The 21,754-nt window shown below is 45.5% G+C and overlaps 1 protein-coding gene across 3 annotated transcripts in view; it reads left to right on the plus strand.

The window, feature by feature from the left end:
- The window catches only part of RAB11FIP3 (RAB11 family interacting protein 3), a 214,908-nt gene that overhangs the window by 128,007 nt on the left and 65,147 nt on the right, over positions 1-21,754 (plus strand). For all 3 annotated transcript variants that reach the window (XM_050968147.1, XM_050968145.1, XM_050968146.1), the window contains exon 3: positions 12,531-12,622. In XM_050968147.1, the coding sequence (XP_050824104.1) occupies positions 12,554-12,622 (69 nt within the window). In that variant the 5' untranslated portion in view covers positions 12,531-12,553. The remainder of the gene's footprint in view (positions 1-12,530; positions 12,623-21,754) is intronic.

Raw genomic sequence — 21,754 nt, forward strand, 5'->3', positions numbered from 1 at the left:
TACAGGGAATTAAAATCAACAAAAGGGGTGGCTTTGCATCAAGGAGAAACACAAACAACTGTCACACAGAATGGCCTCTTCAAGAATTGAACTCAAAGCCCTGGGTTTAGCAGGCCCTTGATTTCACAAAACATATAGGGTCAATTTCTTGTTTTGATCCACTCCATCTATCTTTTACGTCTTAGGCTGGCAGCAGACAATGCAGTACAACTGCTCGCCATCCTCATCTCCTGGGTGCTCGGCAGAAGATGCTGCATTATGATTACTAGCCATTGTCATATCCTGGGTGCTCAGCAGAAAATGAGAATGACCTGGCTGAGTCACTCACAGGTCTGCCCAGGTGCTCCTGACTGACCTCACCGAGGTCGGCTAAAAGAGCACCCAGGAGTACGACGATGGGTACCAATTGTAATGCACCGTCTGCTGCCAAAAGGCAATGAGCTGCTGCTGTGTAGCAATGCAGTCCCATATCTGCCAGCACTCAGCAGATGCATGGTGACAGTGAGCTGAGTGAGCTCCATGCTTGCCATGGTATGGCCTCTGCTCAGGTAACCCAGGAAAAAAAGCGTGAAACCATTGTCTGCCGTTGCTTTTGTGGACGGAGGGAGGGAGAGGGGAGACTGATGGCATGTACCCAGAACTGCCCGTGACACTGTTTTTGCCCCATCAGGCATTGGGATCTCAACCTAGAATTCCAGTGGGCAGTGGAGACTGTGGGAACTGTAGGATAGCTACCCACAGTTCGACGCTCTGGAAGTCGACGCTAGCCTTGGTACTGTGGACACAGTCCGCCAACTTAATGAACTTAGAGCATTTTGGGTGGGCACGCACAATCGACTGTATAAAAACAATTTCTAAAAAAGACTTCTATTAAATTCAACCTAATTTCGTAGTGTAGACATACCCTAAGTATTATAAGTGGTGCAGGTAATGATGCCTAAAATTAGGGTTGACTAATTTCCAATATAAAATCCAGTTTTCAGTTGCTTTGTAACTTTAGCCAAACTTTAACTGTTTAGGCTGAAATTTTCCACGTTGAGTATCTGCTACAGGTCCTTTTTGCTGAAAAGAAAAAAGGAAAAAAAGATCAGTCCGGCTCTTTTTCAGAATGAGGCTAAATAAAAGCACATTGTTTCTGTCCACGTTAAATTCTTACTAACATTTAGCTCCTCCATGCTTTTTGAGCAGGGACTTGACATTTGGTGCTGGGATCACCTTGGTGTTAGGGATGTGCCTTTTGTTGCCCTCCTGGACCCACTTCCTATTTCCCCCTGTGGTCTGTTCTGCAGGGCTCCGAACCATTAAAGGGGCAGGGTGCAGATAAATCTAATTCTAACGTTCCCTTATCAATGCTACGTATTCCTTGTGAAAGTCCACCCAAATTTGGCAGTTTTAAGCCTCTGAAAATCTGTCCACACCAATATTCAGCGTTTGGGACCTAGCACTCAGCATGCCCCATCCCCTCCCAGTTCATCTGAGCCTACCAGACTACAAGCGCTGTCCCCACAGAGCAACTGAACATGTTCCATCCTGAGGTTCTAGAGGCTGAGCAGGATTTTTTTTCACAGTTGTTCCAGCAGGACCAAGACTAAGGAACCTCTTTCCTGGGTTCGCTGTGCTCCCTCTGCCAGCATCCAGCTAAGGCTATGGGGCAGAACAGTCTGTAGCCACTAGAGCATGTTCCCCTCCAGAACCAAGCATTGAACCCAGGAGTCCTGCATCTCTATATTGATCTGCTGTCAGCAAATATCTGAAACACACTTTGCCAGTGGATCTTGTCTCCCTCGAGTGGTTGATCCACAGAGTGGTTCACAGCTGACTGCTGCCAGTTACTCCATTAGTTCAAGTGATCAGTGATGTGGAAGTAAAGATCTGAATCCTGCTGTGACCCAAGCTGTAGATCAATATGGTTTCACGTGATAAATTTCTGATTTTCATTTTTTAAAACAAAATTGGGAAATTTACATTTTAAAAAAACCTATATCAACAGAATATTAAGACTGCAAATTTAAGCACTCCGAAGTTAGGATGTACCAGAATGAGGGTTGCCCCTTCAGCCTTAATTTAGCCCTATTGTGCATATGCATTAGGGTACAATATTTAATTACATGATAACACTCCATTTTTTTCCCCACAGTACCCCTGCCTCATTAGTGCACAGGACAGATGGTATTCTGGGAACTGATCAGGGTTGTGTAGTGAATGAGGCTGTTCTCTGTAGAACCTCTGCATTGCTTGTTGCAGAAGTTGGAAGATGTGTAGCAAATGAGGCAGGGGAGTGGAGGAACAGAGGATGGTCTCTTGATTAAGGAAGTTTAATGCCACCCTGATGCTGGTGATGCTGGGCAAGTCCCTTAAACTGAGATGAATCCAAAATATTCCTTGTTTTTCTCAGTACCAAACATGAGAGACTTGGGCTCAGACTTGTAGACATTTTGAGCACTGACTACTGAAGTCAATTGAAGCTGTGCTTTGAACATATAAAGTGCTCTAAATATACTGAGTACTCTGAAAAATCAGGAGCTAGGTGTTTCAAACTGGACACCCCAAATTAGTGTATCCTTTTGTAAGTTTTGTCTTTAATCTCTCTCTCTCTCTCTCCTCTCTTCGTTCCCTAGGTGCAAAATGGGGGCAGTAGTACTATCTGATCTCTTGGGTGTTGTGAAGATCAATTCATTAATATTTGTGAGAAATCAGGTGTCATAGAGAGCACCATAGAAATGCTCATGAGGAAATGAATACTTTTTTTGGTTCATTGCTGGATTTTAGATGATGTATGTTAAGAAGGCCTGAACTAATACATATAATAACCAGCTACCTATGCACTGAATGAGGCAGGTTTCCTGTAGAAAAGTTAGTATGTGGCCATGGAATTAAAGACTGTGTATCAGAATCATTCGTGCAAGGGGACCGAAATAAGGGTGCACGGAAACTTTTTAATTCTGACACTTCCGAACCTTTGATTGCTTGACTTTGCAATCTTTATATAGTTCTTTAAATGTAGTGCTTTGGATATAATATTACATAGTGTACAGAAAGCTTCTCTGCTCCTAGCCAGAGTCAGTATGTGATCTCTCCAGCTAGTTAGAGGCTGAATCACAAGAAGAGAAGTGGATTCCCCTTTTAGATACAATCTCAGCTGCATGGAAAAGAGGAGTTGCCTTCCCCTTAAAGGGTGAGAACATACATGTCTATAGCACATTGGAAACCTTTTCTTGCCCCCACTTCTGTCTAGTTCTCTCACTAGCCCCTTATTCTGTTCTTTTTAGTAATCTTTGCTTCCCAGCCATCCAACTCTACTTTCTTCTAACCTCGCACTCCTCCAAACTCCTCTCCATGGCTTCCTGCTCCTTGATCTCCCCTTTCTCCTCACCATATTCCAGGCTGACTACCCCATTCACTGTTCTCCTGCTCTGTAGCACCTTCCAAATGCCCCCACACCTTCCAAATGTCTTCATTCTTCTTGCAATGCATGTGGTACAGGCTGTGAGAGCCTTGGGACTTCTCACACAGCAGTACTGTGTAACGCCCACAAGCTCCCACTTACTGGGTACTAGCATGATCAGGGGGAGCAATTCTCCAAAGCTGGGGAGAGTCAAACGACTCCTTCACCTGCTCCTGGCTCCTGTTGCGGGACTCGCAAGAAGCCAAGAGCAGAAGTGCCAATGGTAACACGTACAGAAGGATGGGGGGTTATCCCTAACTCTTGCATGCTTAAGAATTGAGTCCATCTTGAAGCTGTAGAGATGTAGAAAGAACCGTAGTGCTGCCCACCTTGTGGGATCTGAAGCTGCTGTTGATATAAAGAAATGGGAGGGGAGAGTTTGGAAAGAGGGGAAGATTTTTCCCTACCCCTTGCAGCCCCTGATCAGTGTCACCTATTTATACCTCGAGAAGGCACTGCAAAGTAAAGGTCTCCACTTGCTGAAGTAGGAATCTGTTTTATAAAGGACATGCTGTCCCTGAAGCAGGAGGACTATTAGGCCAGTGCTAATTCTGTCCTGCAATTAAGAACGGATGTCTATTTAGAACTAAAATTAAAGGCATGTGGTGCAGAGATGCCTCTGGAAATACCAATCCAGCTACCTTGTATCTTTCTAACCTAAAAAATCCAGCTAATGGCCTGTCCCTCTGTGGAGGGGCTGCTTGTACAGATATGTACAGATTCATAGTCCTTAGCTATTGCTGACCTTGACAGTTTGTGGTGTTTACTAAATATTTTGACCACCTTGTTTTTAAAACCCTCTGCTTTTAATAGGTTAGTCTCCTAAACGTCAGTCCCTCATTTCTTTGGTGCGGAATTGCTGTCTAAGTTAAACTATACTTCAGTCTTTCTTTCTGAGGTTCACGTTAAGATTCCTCACATCCTCTTGTCCCCTGTCCCACCCCACCCCAAACTCTCTTTTACAAGGTCTTTAGATCTCTTTCCTGGTCTCTTGTCTACACTTATAGTTCATGCAAGTTCCCAGCCTCATTATCTGACATTGAATAATTCGAGTTCTCCACGTAATCTTTACTGTTCAAATCATTGAGAGTTTGCCGGTTTACTAGCTTCCGGCACCAGGTACAGTATGTGTTGTCACTCACTTAAACACTTCAGAAAGGATCTATTTTTCTAGGTCATTCTGAAGTGAAGTAGACACAAGTGGCTCTGCTAGTGACCTGCCTGTCACTGCCCTCGCTGCTCTTCCAGTATGAAGTGTTCTCCTTCTATTGAAACCCTCTGCGGTGTGTCCCGAAGCCAGTTTTTAATTTATTTCAGGACCCATCTTTGCTCATGACTTTCTGTATTTTAGCTCCACATTTTGCTTTGTAGTATAGCTCAAGCCTTTCAGGAAATACCTCTGCTTCCACAGTGCCCTTTATCAACACTCATCCTCACTTCATCCCAGTGAATTAGCTCCCATTTGACAAATGGAGAAACTAAGGCACAGAGAGCTTCAATGACTTATCCAAAGCCACAGGCCTCACTGTCAGAGCTGCAGCTTGAACTCGGAGGTCTGCTCTGTACAGTACACTAGCCCATCCTGCTCCCTCTGTGACTGTCTGTCTGTGCTAGACTCCTGGGAAGAGTTTCTTATCGTTCTAGTACCAGCTGTTTATAACTTGTACTGCTGTAGTGTCTAGAAGCCCCAGTCATGGAGCAGGACCCCATTGTGCTGGGCTCTGTATAAACCCAGAACAAAGAGAGAACCCTAGCCCAAAGGAGCTTACAATTGAATGGTAAGAGGAGACACAACAGGGGAATACAGACAGGCAGGGGAGCACAAGGAACCAATGAGGTAATATAGGTCAGCGTGGTAGGCAGTGGTCTCTGGACACCATCTGCCTGACCATTGTCAAGTGTGTTTATAGGCATCATAGCCAGGGCTGCCCAGAGGATTCAGGGGGCCTGGGGCAAAGCAGGGGAGCTGCAGCACTTGTACTCACGTGGTGGCGATCCAGGTCTTCAGTGGCATTTCAGCAGGGGGGGGCCCTTCAGTCGCTCCGGGTCTTCGGCAGCACTGAAGAGCCCCCCGCCGCCAAAATGCTGCCTAAGACCCGGAGCGAATGAAGGGTCCTCTGCTGCTGAAATTCTGCCAACGATCAGGACCGCTGCCGGGCTAGGGCTCACGGGACATTTCGATAGTGGGAGGCCCTTCAGTTGCTCCATGGCTTCAGCAGCACTGAAGGGCTCCCCACCACTGAAATGCCGCCAAAGACCCAAACCGCTTCTGGGCCAGGGCTCGTGGGGCCCTTGCAGGGCCTGGGGCAAATTGCCCCTCTTGCCCCCCCCGGGGGGGCCTGATCATAGCAAGGAGTGCGGTAGGAAGGGATTTGAATGAGGACACTGAGGTAGCTTTGCCAATGTTCGTGGGGAACCCCTACTCTGAATGCAGGGCAGTATGGGAGAAAGTGTAAAGATGATTGTTTGACTATTTAACAATGCCTGATCAGAGGCGAGTCACATCTCAATAGTGTCTGAGAGGTGATAGGCAGTGGAAGGCCTTGAATGTGAAGGCCAGTAGCTTATGTTGGACATGGCAGAGAAAAAGGAGCCAGCGGAGGGATCCAAAGGGAGGGGTGACATATTCAAATCGAGAAGCTAGAGAGATGATCGTTGCAGTGGCATTTTGATAAGATACAAGCAGGGCAGGATGGGATTTGTGAAAGCCAGAGAAGAGCATGTTGCTGTAACTGATATGCGAGATGTTGAATCTGGATGAAATAGAAAAGGCTGTATCTGGGGGATGTTACGCAGAAAGAAATGGCAAGATTTAGACACAGCCTGCACATAGTGATCTAAGGAAGGCAGAGTTGAAGATGGCATCCAGGGTATGGCTCTGAGTGACAATGATTGTGGTGTTGTCCATGGTGATCAGGAGAAGCAGAGAATGGGGCATGGAGTGGGTTTGAGCAGAGTAGGAGGTCTGTTTTGCCACATTGAGCTTCAACTGGCAGTTGGATGTCCATGGGGAGATGACCAAGAGAGAGGCTGGGATGTAGTTTGGACAGAAGACAACCAGTCTGGAGTAGAGGTAGATCTGGGAGTGACTGGCATAGAGATGAGAGTTGAATTTATGTCCGTGGATGAAATTACTCACAGCCCAGGTAAGGAGAAGAAGAGAAGGTGACCAAGAACGAAGCAGAGAAAGTTGGAGTGGGAATGGGGAGCCTGTGGGCGACATGCAGAAGGAGTGATTGGAGAGGTAGGAGGAGAACCAGGAGAAGACAATCACGTAAGCCAAATGAGGATGAGCAGATGAAAGGTATGGTTGAAGGCAGCTGACCGGTTGAGGAGGAAAAGGGTGAGGCACTGGTTCCGAGCTTTGGCCAAGAGGTCAGCAGAGACTTTGGCGAGAGTGGTTCCATTGGGACGCTAGGAGTGGAAGTCAGACTGGAGGAGGCCTGGAGAACTCCAGACAGCATGTTCAGTGAACTTGGAAACTAATGGGAGAAGGGGAAGTGGATGGAAGTGCAAGTGGAGTCAAGGCACCTCCTATAAATCAGAGACTAAAGCATGTTTGTACTGTGGGGGGAAGAGCCAGAGGAGAGCAAGAGGGATGAGAGTGGATGCGAGGGAGATCAGAGATGGGATGGAGTCTCTTGGCCATGTGGAAGGTTAGTGGAGAGCAGATGAGAAAGGACACAGAGGAGGGGAAAGTTTACATGGATGTCCCTGGTGTCGTAGTTGACTTTGTGTAAATGCTGGTTAATGCCAATGCCCTTTCCACACTAACACTCCCACTGTTGCTGCTGCTAGTGAAGCTGTGCTGCTGGTTGTGATAGTGGGAGCGTTTCAGAAACAATTCTAGCCTAGGCAAGGTCTTCTATACCACGCTGACTTCATGCATGAGTTTGTACATGTGTGAAGGTGATGTTCATGGTTCTGGAGCACCTAATAATCAGCTAGGTAGTTCTTTTGTTTTTCTGCTCATTTGGACAGGAATTTGAAAGTTTAATGCAACCTATTTTGTTGGAGGACAGGCAGGCAAGATCTCCATAGCAACCCTTGGTATACACAAAGCGCCATATGGGGGAGTGGGGAAAGAACCTGCCATAAGAGGAATGATGATGAGTTGAGTAGAAAACTTGCCCATGGTGTTCACTGTTTTTTTTTCTTCATTGTCTGCTTTCTGCAGCTAGTGGAGAAAGTAGCCCTGAGTTGGAGGGATGTGGAAACAAACCTGACTCCTAGCGATTGCTCCCACAGAAGGGAGCAATAGCAAGTATAAACTTCTAGATCTCTTGCTTTCATAGAATATTAGGATTGGAAGGGACCTCAGGAGGTCATCTAGTCCAACCCCCTGCTCAAAGCAGGACCAATCCCCAGACAGATTTTTGCCCTTGACCCCCTCAAGGATTGAACTCACAACCCTGGGTTTAGCAGGCTAATGCTCAAACCACTGAGATATTTCCCCCATATGCAATCAGCTGTTGAGAAACCTATACATCTTTTTTCTTACAAAGCTCTTTTTAGTGGTGTTACATTTTCAAAGCACAAATCATAGTAAGAATAGAATATCTGACTGTTCAGAGAGACCTCTCCAGCATAACCAAGTCACAAACAGATGGGGCAACTTGCATCCGTATTCTCCATGAAATTAGATAAGATCTAGTGTGTTGGACACTGTCCCTTCATGTAACTGAGAAAGCACAAAGGATAGGATCAGACAGCATTAGAGCTGACTGAAATGATGACAGAGGCTGAGTGTAGCAGAGATTTTGTTTATTTTAATTGTGCACGGTTCCCATCAACATCTCAAGATGCGCATATATAACATCAGACTCTCTTAATCCAGCTAAAAGCCCCCCCCCCACAACCTAAAACCCTCCTATTTCAGCCTATCCCCTCAGAAAGGACCTGAATAAGTAGTTTTGCCTTGAAGCATGCATGGAGGGCCAGTAGGTGATTCAAATTTACTCCTCTCCCCAGTCTAAGCAAGAGCTCTTGCTTAGGTTTTGTTTACTCTAGACTTGTAATTTTTCCCCCTATGCTGCTAGCAGCAGTGGGAGCAGTATTGTAGACCAGACTTCAGTATTTCGGCCACCATGTTGCCCGACACAGCTTAGAGCAATTCTAATGACACAGTGGTAAAAGTGCTGGCAGCCAGTTGGCACAGGTCTGGTTGCTGTAAGCTCAACACTCATATATTGTTAACTCTCTTGATACCCATGTAGAGACGGGGCTCTGAAGTCATAAAGGGCTTTTAGAAATAGAAATTGAAACTTTCCCCGTGAATTGCACCTGGAAACTCACTGGAAGTCAACACAGTCTGTGGAGCATAGGTGCAATGCGCAGTTTGTGCAGACCACCACTAGATGGGCCACTGCATTCTGCTCTAGCTGCAGCTTCCAAATACTCTTCAAATCCAGCCTGAGTTAGAACGTGTTGCAATAATCCAGAGGCATGAATTATAAGGTCCACATCTGATGATATCTCTCCTCATTCACCTAGAGATGTCAGTATTAATAGTATATGTTAGAAGGGCTGCTCACTCTTCCACAAAGATCAGCCTTCTCCCCGCTCGTCTTTGAGACTCTCTCAGGTCACTATCACTGCCTGGTGTGGTTGGGAATGAGAACACTTTCCCTGGGTTTTCACAGCTGTAGAAGTCAGGAGCCCACATTGCCTTTTTCAAAATTTGAAATCCTAGAATGATGAAAAGTTGAGATGGAAGAGCTCTGTTGGGTTATGTGCCCACCCCTACCAGTTCAGGATTGTTCCTTGCTACTGGAGATTCTCAAGTGCTTTGTCCAGCATCGTTTAAAGCAAAGCTGCATGTAGAACCGAGTTACTAAAATCGGAGAGAGAAACTATTTCTGGTAGGAAAAGGTTTTGGATTTTTAAATAACGTTGGGGCTAAAAATGAGGTAAAGAAGACAGTCTTCAAGTGTCTTTTTGCATGACCATTTTATTTGCATAGGAGGAGGAACGCTGGCTAGCTGTCTCACTGTTGGCGTACTGACTAGCTCTGGCTGAGTATGTGACCATCTCTCTTCGAATACAAAGCAGAATCAAAAGACTATAATTGCTGGCAAAAGTGAACTTGGCCTATGCAGTTCCAAGAGATATTACAGACGTAAATCGCACACAGGAGTACCTTTCAATGGTTGAAGGAATGACCCTGCCATGCTCGTACGGTAGAGAATGTAATCAGACACTGCTTGCTAAAGAACATGCTCAGGCTTGTTCCTCACTATGATTTATGATGTTGCCACTGAAAGCCACACATCCAGGTTAAGGGAGGACTGCTTTGTCAGAATGCCAAGTGTTGCAGGCTTCCTCTAAATTACATAACTTTACAGTCCATAGACTTAAGATGAGGGTATCCATCAAACCAGAGGTTAGTTATACAGTAGTAGCTCCTAGAGCCTAGATTCGTGGTGTGTGTGTGTGGGGGGGATAATGTTCCATTTTTACTGGCCTACTGAAAGGGCAACATTGATGGGTTTTAGGGAAGATTACTGCAACTCTTAGCTTTGGGTGAGTTAGACAGAGTAAAAAGGGGGTGGGAGGAGACAGGTGTGAAGGCAGGGTTACCATATGTCTGGGTTTTCCCCAGACAGAGCCTCTTTTAAATCTTCTGCCCTCCGTCCAGGCAGATTTTTCAAATATCAGGCAATGTCTGGGATTTTTATAGAACAGTCTTTGCAGCTCAGAAAGAACCCTGATAGATCTACTTCCTGATTAGTCCCTCCCTACCTCTGCAGCTGATTGGTCCATCCCCCTGCAGCCACAGCTGCTGCATCCTGCACCCCCAGCCCTGGGGAGGAGGTCCTGCAGGGCAGTGCTAACTTACTGCTGTCACTGTGTCCTGGGCTTGTGCCAGCCACCCTGCCACCGTGACAGGGAGTAACTGGCCCCCCGCCACCTCCAGTGAGCACTGTCATTGTAGGTATCCCCTCCAGCCCCCCCACCCCTCCCACTACACACACCTCTCCAGCTCTTCCCTGCCACCCCACCCCCACCCCATCCCTCCGGCAATATCCTCTTTTTGGGAACCTGAAATATGGTAACCCTAGAAGGAGATCTGGAGTCATGGAATAATCAGGCCTATTTTTAAGAGATGTTTGCTCCTATTTTTTAAATAAAAAAACCCACTTCGAAAGAGAGGATTAAGTAAATGTACATTTCCTTTTGTAATGAATACAGCAAACTAGCTAAGCTAGGTATGCACATTTCAGCCCAGTCTCCCCATCCCTGGACGACTGAGTTCCTGCTGCTAGTCAAGTTTCTGTGCATCACAGTTCATGCTGACACACTCCTTGGTTTTGTTGCTCTCAAAGGACCTATTGATGATAGCAGTAAGTATTCTTGTAAACATCGCTTGGTGGTGGCACTTGTGCGAGGACATTTTTCTTCACCCTTAGGGTGAAAGCATTTTCCCCTAGGCTTTTCAAATTGCAGAACAATTTGCAGACATAGAGCGGACTGAAAGCAGCTTGTTTAGGTGATGATTATTTATGTTACAGTAGTGCCTAGAAGCCCCAGTAGAGATTGGGACAGTCTGTCCTGAAGAGTTTTCACTCTAAATAGGCAAGTCAATGGATGGGAAGAGAAATGAAAAAGGGGCTGGGGAAGAGTAATTTGACCATGCTTATACAGCAAGTAAGTGACAGAGCTGAACTCCCCGTCCAATGTTCTGTACAAATAATAATAGACCGTACTGCCTCCTGCTCTTAATAACAAGTCAAATCTATTAATAGCAAAAGCTATTTATTAACATTTTCTGGATAGTTGCTGAACTTGTGCACACACATTTTTCCACTCCATGCATCTGATGAAGTGGGTTCTAGCCCAAGAAAACTTATGCCCAAATAAATTTGTTAGTCTCTAAGGTGCCACATGTACTCCTCGTTGTTTTTACAATTTTTTAATGGCTTATGCTATGACTGAATGAGGAATGTACTCTACAAAGGTGTTTACACATGTTCCTATCCTGATGGCTGTATTGTTGAGCTTTGTATGACTTACAGAGAAACCTTAGTTTGAACTGAAGCCTAGAAGAGATCTGAATTGGCTGTGGAGTCAGTTTGCTGGGAAAAAGTTAGCTTAAAGGACCCATGAACATAGACTGTGCTTTCTGCTTTGACCATCTGCCTCCATCAGTTGTGAGGGGAAAGCCCCTGCGGCTCCCAAAATACAACACGATTGGAGAGCTTCTCTAAAACAGTAGTGTCCATAGTGATTCCTTGCCCTGGTTAATGTCATCTGAGTTAAACAGCTTTGATATGTGTAAATTCAAGAGATGTGATCCTGTTCCCACCATTTAATTTGAGCCAACAGGATTGGGTATCTTACTTTAACCCAGTGTTTCTCAACCTGTGGGAAGAGTCCTAGGTATTGCTCAGAGGGATGGGGAGAACTTGTGCAGACGGGAGCATTGGGGCTGCTCGTGTTTTGGGTAAAGTGGCTCAAGTAAAGCCCCTTGAAAGCCACCCTCTGTCCCTGCCCTTCTGTCTTGGTGGCTTCTGATGGAGCTGCAGGCTCAGCAGAGCCTGTTCTCTTCACCAGTCCCATGGCAGTCAGTTCCATCTTGTGTAGAACTGATGGATTCCCCTGCCCTCAGCAGCATGTAGCCTTCTAATGAGTAGGAGAATGGGGAAGTGAGAAGGGGTGAAATTGCTAGGGAGAACAGTGGGGGAAAAAAAACTAGTGACCAACAATAACACAGAAGGGTAAAGAGTGAAGAAAGAACACGCAGAAAAGGAGAGATGGCAGCAACTGTATGCACGGTATGATGTGGGGGAGACAGGAACCCAGATGCCAATCACCTTCAAAGTGCGAAGGGACACTAAGGACCTAATGTTAGGAAGCATTTTAACTGGATTAATCCTGTGACTTTGGCTGCTCTCAAACTGGGATCTTTAATAATGATTAAAAATCCCGCCTCATAAAAATCCCCCTCTGTTGAAAATTAAGTCCTCTCAACTCTGCCCCGCAACTACTGGCTCTCGCAGGGACATGCTCTTCATTTTGGGGTTCAAATCTACATCTGATCTCTTTCTTCCCCTCTAGTAACAGCTGACCTTTTCTGTACTTTCAGATTCTGACATCCAGTTGTATGAGATGGGGTATACCCGTGAGGAGGAACCTTCGGTCTGTCCTGATGAGTTTGATGGCTTCGTCATGTTTGAGGCAAGTATAAGGAAGCTAAATAAGGGCATGAAAACTCGTGTGGGTGGGTGGGTGGTGTCTGAGACTTAAAATACATAGGCAGTCTGCCTTATGGAGGTGCTGAGCCCTCACAGCTGCTGTTAACTTCAATGGGGGTGGTGCTCAGAATATCTGAAAGCTGGGCTGTGTTGAAAGTGTGACGGGTTGAACACAAGCACTGTTCTTGATAGAAAACAGCACTTGTGTAAAAAGTCTGATAGCATTCCTTTGCCTTACCCTTGTATTAGAATCAGTATTTCTGCCTGCCAGACATTGCTGCATGTTGCTTTGGTGCTTAGAGTTGATGATAGCATTGAACGTTCATACGGTTTTTCCATCTCTGGCCACAAGCTGCCAGTGTGTGTTGCACCTTGTGGCAAAAGAATGTTAGCAGCATGGCAAAGATACGTTGCTGTGGTTGCCTTAGTTTTGCCACTGGGGGTTGTGGCAACAGAGAGCATGAACCCAGTTCCAGGAAGTACTTATTATAAATATGCCCATCATGAGCCTGTCTCTCTGCTCCAATCTCTTGGAGGCTGTTTCTAAACAGAAGGGTGACATAGAATATTTTGGATGTCTTCATTCATTGCTGTGCTGTCAGCCTAAGGAAGATTAAAGGGCAGTGTGATTTCTCTCCCCCTCCCCTTTTATATTTGTTGTTGACATGGAATGTTCCATTTCAAAAAGCAAACGATGCCCTTCCCCCTTGGCCCTCCATACTGGGAAGGATTAGGCCATTCCATTTGTCTCTTGCTGTTTGCTCGCCTCCTCTGTAAATGAGGCTGCTGTACGAGGACATGCCTGTCAGCTTTAATTGTGGGCTTTTTGTTCTTCCCCAGTTGGCGGGTGCACTGGGTGCCTTCCAGACAGCAGCAGAAGGAGGGCCACCATAATTACCCTCTGAGCAAACACTCTCCTGCTTCCACAAAGGCCCAGCTCACTGGGTTGTTTAATTGTTTTTCCAATTTCTTTTAAATGTTTCCCAATATAATTCAGTATTTCTCTCAAAGCTTGCCTGATGGCACCCCCTGTATATGGTGTCTGTCCTTGCTCACTTGCCTACCAGACTGCCCAAGCCTTTAACAGTCCAAAATGGGAGACTGCAAGCTTTCAATATTGAGACTCCACTGGATAGGCCAGGGTCTCAGAGCTGTTCTGTGTTTATACAGAAGTATGCCTGCTGTTGCTTGATCACAAATAAATATACAGCCCAGAATACATTTTCCTGGTTTTGTATTTTCTTCAATAGAGGGCTAGGCACTGCTCTCTTGATTTCCCTGGTAACACACCTGACACTGATCAGCTTTGTTCTGCCCTTTGTCATTAAAAAGCAACCACTGGCTGCCCTGTGCTTTCAAGATAGTAAGTTTTATATGGCTTTCATTTGTCACTTTGAAGACTCTGGTATAAAGTAAAATCAGAATAAACCATTCCTATTTTTAAACCTCTGCTTCTCCCACTTCCAGGGCATTTACTGAAATAGCTTGTTGGATGGTTCCCACTTTTCACCAAAACCACAGATACTAGCTCTCCAACCTTGGAGGAATCACTTCTGTTTCCCCATCTGTAGAAAGGGAACAATACCAGGGGCTTGATTAATATGTGAGCCTTAAGTTCTTCCTTTGGGAGACTTTCTTTAAGTGTGAAATTATTTATTGGGAGTCTGGCTCTTTATGTGCAAAATGCCCTCCTTGTCTTGCCTTATACTCTGTGCAGGAGAAGATACAAGTACATGCTTCGCTATTTTGCTTGCTCTCTTGAGTATTTGAATAAACCTCACAAATACCATTGCTGTTTTTAGCAAGGTGGCTGCAGCCTTTTGACTTAGAAACCCCAATTTATACTTGAAGGGACAGGGTAGGAAATGCATTTTCTCAAATTCCTCTTCCAATTTGTTCAGCATCACAAATGCTTCTTACCTCTGCTGACTGGGCTAAGCTAAATGGGAGTTGCAGCTGCTGCTAACCTTTTCTGTGCGAATGGCCAGCTAGACACTTTAAATGTTCACTCCCTGGATTTGACTGATGGCTCCATTGCACTCATACAGTTAATAATGATCTTAGCTTTCTCACTCTAAGGAAGTACTGCGAGCCATTGTGGGAGTGTGTCTGTCTTTAAAGGGAAGGAAAATTAGAGCAAGAGCACTTCCTAGTGGCTGTGTGGGAGTGTTGCAATTAACCTGTTATTCTGGGAACAAGTCCATACTGAGAAGTTTAGAGTCACTTACTTGTCAGAATAAAAACATAAATAGAAGTAGAATGAACGGCAAACCTGCAGTTTGCTTTTTAAAACTGAGAATCCATTTTTGGGGAATTGCATTTGGGGCAGTTTTTTGCTGATATGCAGCCCAGTGTGTTTTTAAATGTGTTTGATAAAAATCACCATAGTTGTCTGATGCATGATCTGAAATAATTTCCAGTCTATAAGGATTTCACAGAGCCTCTGCAAATGAGAGCATGATAGAAAGAGATTGCTCCGTCTTGCATGTGTGAAAATAAGAGTGTCTCGTGGTTTTTTTTTCTTTTCCCTTTTAATATAGCTGATCAACAGGCCCCTGGTGTGTGGCATCTTATTCTGTGCATCCTGCAGTGCTGTACCAGGGAAAGTTTGGACTGTTTAGAGGAGAAGCTAGAGAAAAAGTAAACAAGGAGTGCTGGCACAAACGAGTGTGTTGTGAGCTTTCTTTGATGTTACCTGTAAGCACTTTGCTGTTCTGTTAGTCTGAGCTAGAAACTGTGGATTTACATCCTGTGGTTGTATGGAGGACCTGCCCTAGAGAATTTCTAAGGCAGTATAAAACAGACAGGCATAATCAAAAGCCTCTTTCAGGATGATCCAGATAAGAGGGAAGAAAAGGAAAAAGGACACAAACGTTCAAAAGTCCAAACATTTCCCTTAGGCATACCAGCGCTGGTGTTCCAGTGAAAAGTACCTTGTTTCATGCTCCTGGTGGAATTTCCCTGTGTATGTGTGTGCAGCAATCAAACAACTTTGCAGCTTTTTTTTTACTGGGCAAGACAATGCAGTTAGAATGTCATTTAAGATGATGGCTCTCTTTAGGTTCCCAAACATGTAAATGAGTACACGAGGTTCTAGGCTGTGGATTAGATGAAGCTGAGCACGTTTCAAAAGCAGTAATGTGCTTAGGCAAGGCAAAGGGAGATGGGTAACATTTAGCTTCCCTCCTTCTCTGTTGTCAGAGGTCTGGTCTCAGAAGAAATTTCTTACAGGTGACCTGCAAAGGAATAAAATTTCCCTCTTTTGGTACTCTGATGCACAAGAGTCAGGAAAACTCTTCAAAATATATCTTAATCTCTTGCTTATTTTGTACTTCCCTAATTTTACTGGAGGATTTAATGAGCATAGCAAAAATGTGTGGATTGGGCACTCTCCCTGCCCTTAGACGAAGGGGAAGAAGTACTGAGTCCTTAAAAATGATCTTTATTCCCAAATGTTTGGGTTAAATAGGTGTAAATAAAAGTTTTAAATAGTCTGAATAAAAACTCCTTCCCTTTTTGTTAATAAGGTTGTTCTTCTATACACTTCTTACTTGTGGTATCATAATTCTCCTAGTACTTCCTCTGTGTGTAAGCGGGGGAATGGTCCCGCTATTGTGGGGAACTTTCCTGGCTTATACACTACCCCGGTGAAGTCGGCTAGCGAAAGAATCCGAGTCCTTGCTCCCACTTCCTTTACCCAGAGGCCTGCCTGACCTCGAGGGCTCTCCTGTGTGGCAGAGTCCTTGTAACCCCAACAAGGCTGGGCCCAGGATTCCTGGGGGGCTCAACTCCCAACCTTGTCGTGGTCACTTAGGGCAGGGGTGGGCAAACTACGGCCTGGGGGCCACATCCAGCCCTTCAGATGCTTTAATCTGGCCCTCGAGCTCCCAACAGGGAGTGTGGTCCGGGGCTTGCTCTGCTCCACACAGCTCCCAGAAGCAGCAGCATGTCTCCCCTCTGGCTCCTACTCGTAGGGGCAGCCAGAGGGCTTCGCAGGCTGCCTCTGCCCCAAGCGCTGCCCCACAGCTTCCACTGGCCAGGAACCTTGAGCATTCATGGCCCACTATACAATTTCCATACCCAGATGTGGCCCTCAGGCCAAAAAGTTTGCCTGCCCCTGAGCTAGGGTGTCTCCACTCCAGGGTTCTCTGTCTGCACTGGATGCTTCACTGACCCACTGATCATTACATACAGTTCAAAGCAAATACAATTTGTTGAACAGCAATCAGTTAAAAAAAAATTAAGGAAAAGTGGGAAAAGTTAAAGGAAAACCTATAACCCCAATCTGAGGCATGGGGGCATCACAACCAGTGTCTCTGGAATGTAAGAGAAGTTCAGTCTGTTCTTCGCAAGTCCCAGGCCTTCTTCTCAGGCCCTCGCTGTGCTGCAGGGTTGCTGGGGGTCGGACATTTGCTCTGGTGGTGGCCATATGCTCTCAGGCTCTAGGTGGCAGGACCCTTCTTCCCAGCATTGCCCCCGCCCCGTCGGGGTTACAATCGCCCTGCAAGGCCTCTTGTCTGGGAGCGTCACCCTGCGCTGGGCCCGCTGCCCAGGGTCCCCATCGCTCTCCCCAGCTGCTCACAACACTCAGCTATGGACTGCTTTAGCCCCAGCTCTAGTTCCATTCTGCCTCAGCACGGCTGCTGCTGCTCTGCCTTCAGCTCGCTGGGCTTCTTCTCTGGCCCCCCGGCTCTGGTTGCGGCAGCTCTCTTCCCAGGACAGGTCTACTCTGTGGGCTGCTTCTGTGACTCAGCTCCCGGAAGCAGTGGAATGTCCCTCTTCTGGCTCCTATGCAGAAGCACGGCCATACGGCTCTGCACATTGCCTGGTCCACAGGCACTGCCCTTCAGCTCCCACTGGCTGTGGTTCCTGGCCAATGGGAGCTGCGGGGGCCGCACTTGGGGCAGGGACAGCATGTGGAGCCACCTGGCTTCCCCTATGCTTAGGAGCCAGAGGGGGAACATGCCCCTGCTTCTGTGAGCCACATAGTCGGGCCAACCCCTGACCCTGCTTCCTGGCTGGAGTGCCGGAGTGGGACAAGTCCCGGACCCTGCTTCCTGGCGGGAGCTCGAGGGCCTGATTAAAACGTCTGAAGAGCTGGATGTGGCCCCCAGGCCATAGTTTGCCCACCTCTGATCTGTAATGTTAAAAAGTTGTCTTTTTAAATCTGTTTTTGTTGTGGAGGGGAAAGGACCTGTTGGATCTTTTCAATGCAACATAAAAAAGCACCCAAAAGGGCCACAGCCCAACTGTTTGCACTTTACAGGTCACCTTTACAAGGCCAAACACACTGTTACAATTTGACCGATTGTGCTGCAATAGTTACAACAATGTGGAGAGAGGCTTGGGGTAGGAAAGTGGATGGGTGGAAGGGAGGAGGAGGAAAGAAGGGTAGAAGATAGGGAGGAAATGCAAAGTTTTCATTTCTTATCTAGAGGAGGTTTGATATTTCTGTAACTGTAGCAACCCACACAAATCCTGTTAGATTGCTCGCTGGCAAAGATGCAGAGAAGACCATTGCAAAACTGCTTCATCTGCTCCTCGTGACTGGAGATTCAAGCATACCTCTGAACTTTCAAACCTTCCAGTGTGTTACAGACAAAACTGAAATGTGGAACTTATGAGTTTTCTTGCACATCATACACCATAATTGACAAACTATGTTTGAAAAGCTTATTTTAAGAGTGTTTATTTCATTGCATGAATTAAATAACCCAACTGAGTAAATAGAAAACTGGAAAAACAAATTCTGTCTTGTGTGGGTGTTCGGTTTTCCCCCACGCATCATCAGCAGGGTTTGAACTCAGGAACTTCAGTTCTGCAGCACAGAGCTCTACTACTTGAGCTAAAAGATTAGCAGTCTTCATGTGAACTGGCCTCCAAAGTGAGGCACAAAACTCTTTGCCAGTTGGTTACTAGACTGGAGTAGAATATTGGGGTTGACAATTCATGTGTCTTCGTGGGAAGGGTTGTCTACTGATTAGAACAGGACATTGGTTGCCAGGATTCTTGGGCTCTATTTCAGGAGCGAAGTGTTGTCTAGGAATTAGAAAGGATAACTAAATGCATAGTTTCAGTACGTTCATTCTGACATGCATTATGGATGAGGCTTGAGCTTGTCATGTTAGACACCTAGGTTCTGTTTCCAGTTCTTCGAAACGTGACCTTCTACATTCTCTCCATTAACTTCTTAGTAGAATGGTGGGAATGACAGTTGTCTCCTCCCTGCAGTACGGAAGGTGAAGCAGTCCTCAAAAGTAAGAGCCTTGAAGTCCAAAGAAACATAAACACGGCTCTGTGGAAGAGGTGAGTTTGTGACTCAGCCTCTTGGCTCCCAGTTTTTTGTGCCCTGCTTTGCATAAAAGGGCATTTGGGGAATCTCTTTCTTCTCTGCCTCCTGAGGGAAGTCTTGCCTGCCTTGGCCGGGTTGTGGAACAGGGAGGCTGAGTCACCTGAAATGACTACAAAATCAGGGACACTGGAGGTCTGACCCGGGGGTAGAGAGAGGAGACAGAGTGGGGGAGAGAGTGAGCATGCCCGGCAAGAATTACTGTATCCTTGCATTACTCAGGTGAGATGGGAAGACAGTGAGTATATTAGCATTTGTAATCTCAGGGATATTTTGATTTGGAAGAAATATGGGAAGATCTAGAGCCCTTTTAGTAGCTACCAAGTAGGGCAGCCAGGGGGAGCAACTAAACTTTCTGTCAACCTGAGATAAGACAGAGGTAATTGGTGTTAAATTGCCAAAGGAAAAAATGCTAACCAGAAAATACAAATGTGCATTGTACTAGAGGTGCTGAGAACTGCATTGCCCTGCGGCGGCCAATCAATGCAATGTATTTCAGAGATGATGAAACAGAATAGATGGTTTTAAATGGTTCAAAATTAGAACAGCAAAAAGTCTGTGAGCTCTTTAGTGCCTCCGAATTATTGATCAATGAAAGTAAGACACGCTAACCGATGCATGACATGAAATCTTTTTACAAATAGATGTTGACCCTTCCAACTACTGGCCCTGTGGTTATTTGTATTACCCTAGTGCCTAAGAGCTCTAGTGATGGAGCTGTGTTTACACTGGCATTGGAACAATGCAGACTCAGTTACTACTGAGCCCTGAAAAACCAAGGCCTGTTGGTAATATTTCTTTAGCCCTCGTGCTCTCTATCAAAGCACTTCTGTTTGTGAAACCCAGCTGCATTTCAGTTAGATGAAATGGAATAAATGTTTCTTAGCACTGTAAAATTGTTCAGTGCAGACAAGGCCTCAAAGTTCAGGTTAGCAGAAGAAATTTGCAGTGCAAAAATGTGGCTGATAATGATTGCTTTCACCAAGCCCTCTAGGCAGCAGAACCTGGTGTATGTTGTGGTTATGCAGCCGTCTGAGCAGGGCCGCCCAGAGGATTCAGGGGGCCTGGGGCAAAGCAATTTCAGGGTCCCCTTCCATAAAAAAAAGTTGCAATACTATAGAATACTATATTCTCATGGGGGCCCCTGCAGGGCCCAGGGCAAATTGCCCCACTTGCCTTGGGAAAAATTAACATTTAAAAACCTTTCACATCTTGACACAAACCCAGTTTTCTGAAAACTTCTTTTCAAGTCACCCTTACGAGGTATCACTGGTTCTCAGCATCAGCTAGTGCTAAAAGGCACTAAAGCTCATTAAAAGGGTTGGACAAATATTTTCCATCAAAACTATTTTGGATTGAAAACTAGAGGCTTTTAAAAAGCAGAAAAAATCATGGACAATGTCTGCTTTCCTTCAAAATTTGTTGTGGTTTTTTAATTGAAAAGCTTAAATTAGTCTGCCAAAACCTGAACATGGTTTGGGGTTTCAGAAGTGTAGCCAAATATTTGCTGCTTGCTGTGTTTGATTGTTTAAAGAAACAATAAAAAAAATTCTGCTTAAAAAAAAATCCAGAACTTTTGAACCACCTCAGCTCGTGACCAAACGCCTGAGCCCATCCAGTCAGAGATTTTTCCAGGTTTCTGATACTCTCCTGGCTTCCTTGACTCATATCTGTCTCCATAACTTTGGGTTCATTTAACTTAGAATATAAGAATGGCCATACTGGGTCAGACCAAAGGTCCATCCAGCCCAGTATCCTGTTTACCGACAGTGGCCAATGCCAAGTGCCCCAGAGGGAGTGAACCTAACAGGTAATGATCACATGATCTCTCTCCTGCCATCCATCTCCACCCTCTGACAAACAGAGGCTAGGGACACCATTCCTTATCCATCCTGGCTAATAGCCATGTCATAGCATTCTTTCTCAAATCTGAACCTTAGAGTCCAGGAATGAGATACTAGCATTAATTTCCATAAGCTTAATTACCAGCTTAGATCTGATAGGCTGCCACCACCCAAAAATATAGTGTTTTGGGGCACTCTGACCTCCCCAACCTTCCCTGGGGACCCCAAGAACCCAGATCCCTTGGGTTCTTAAAACAAGGAGAAATAAACCATTCCCCCACCTTCCCCCTCTCAGAACTTCCCTCCCTGGGCTATCCTGAGATACTGATCTAACCTCTTAAATCACCATACAGAGAAGCATCTCCCTTCCCTTCCACAAAGAGGCAAACAGATTTAAGGAAAACAGAGAGAGATTTTATCTCTCCCCATCCCGTCTCCCCACCTGTCCTGGTGAGTTATCCCAATCCCCTGGGATAAAACAAGGGAAACAGAGAAAAAACAATCAATCAGGTTCTCTAAAAAGAAATCTTTTAATAAAAGAAAGGAAAAAGTAAAGAATTATCTCTGTAACTTCAAGATGTAACTATTACAGGGTCCTATAGCTTACAGACACCAGAAAGAGACCTTCCCCCCCAGTACCAATACAAATCAAAATATTCCCAGCAACTACACACATAAAAGTTAACCAGCCAGATCCACAAATGCAAATAGTGTAAAACAATTAAAAAGCCTAAACCGCCTGTTTTACTTACTATATGAAAAGAAACTTAGAGAGCCTGTAGTAATGTCTGGTCTCTCTCAGACCCTCCGAGAGAAGAACAAAGAACTCTCACCCACACTTCCCTCCACCCGAATTTAAAAGTATCTTGTCTTCTGATTGGTCTTCTGGTCAGGTGTCCAGTTTCCTGCTTGTAACTCTTTA

The sequence above is a fragment of the Gopherus flavomarginatus genome, chromosome 9, assembly GCF_025201925.1.
Source record: "Gopherus flavomarginatus isolate rGopFla2 chromosome 9, rGopFla2.mat.asm, whole genome shotgun sequence".
NCBI lineage: Eukaryota > Metazoa > Chordata > Testudines > Testudinidae > Gopherus > Gopherus flavomarginatus.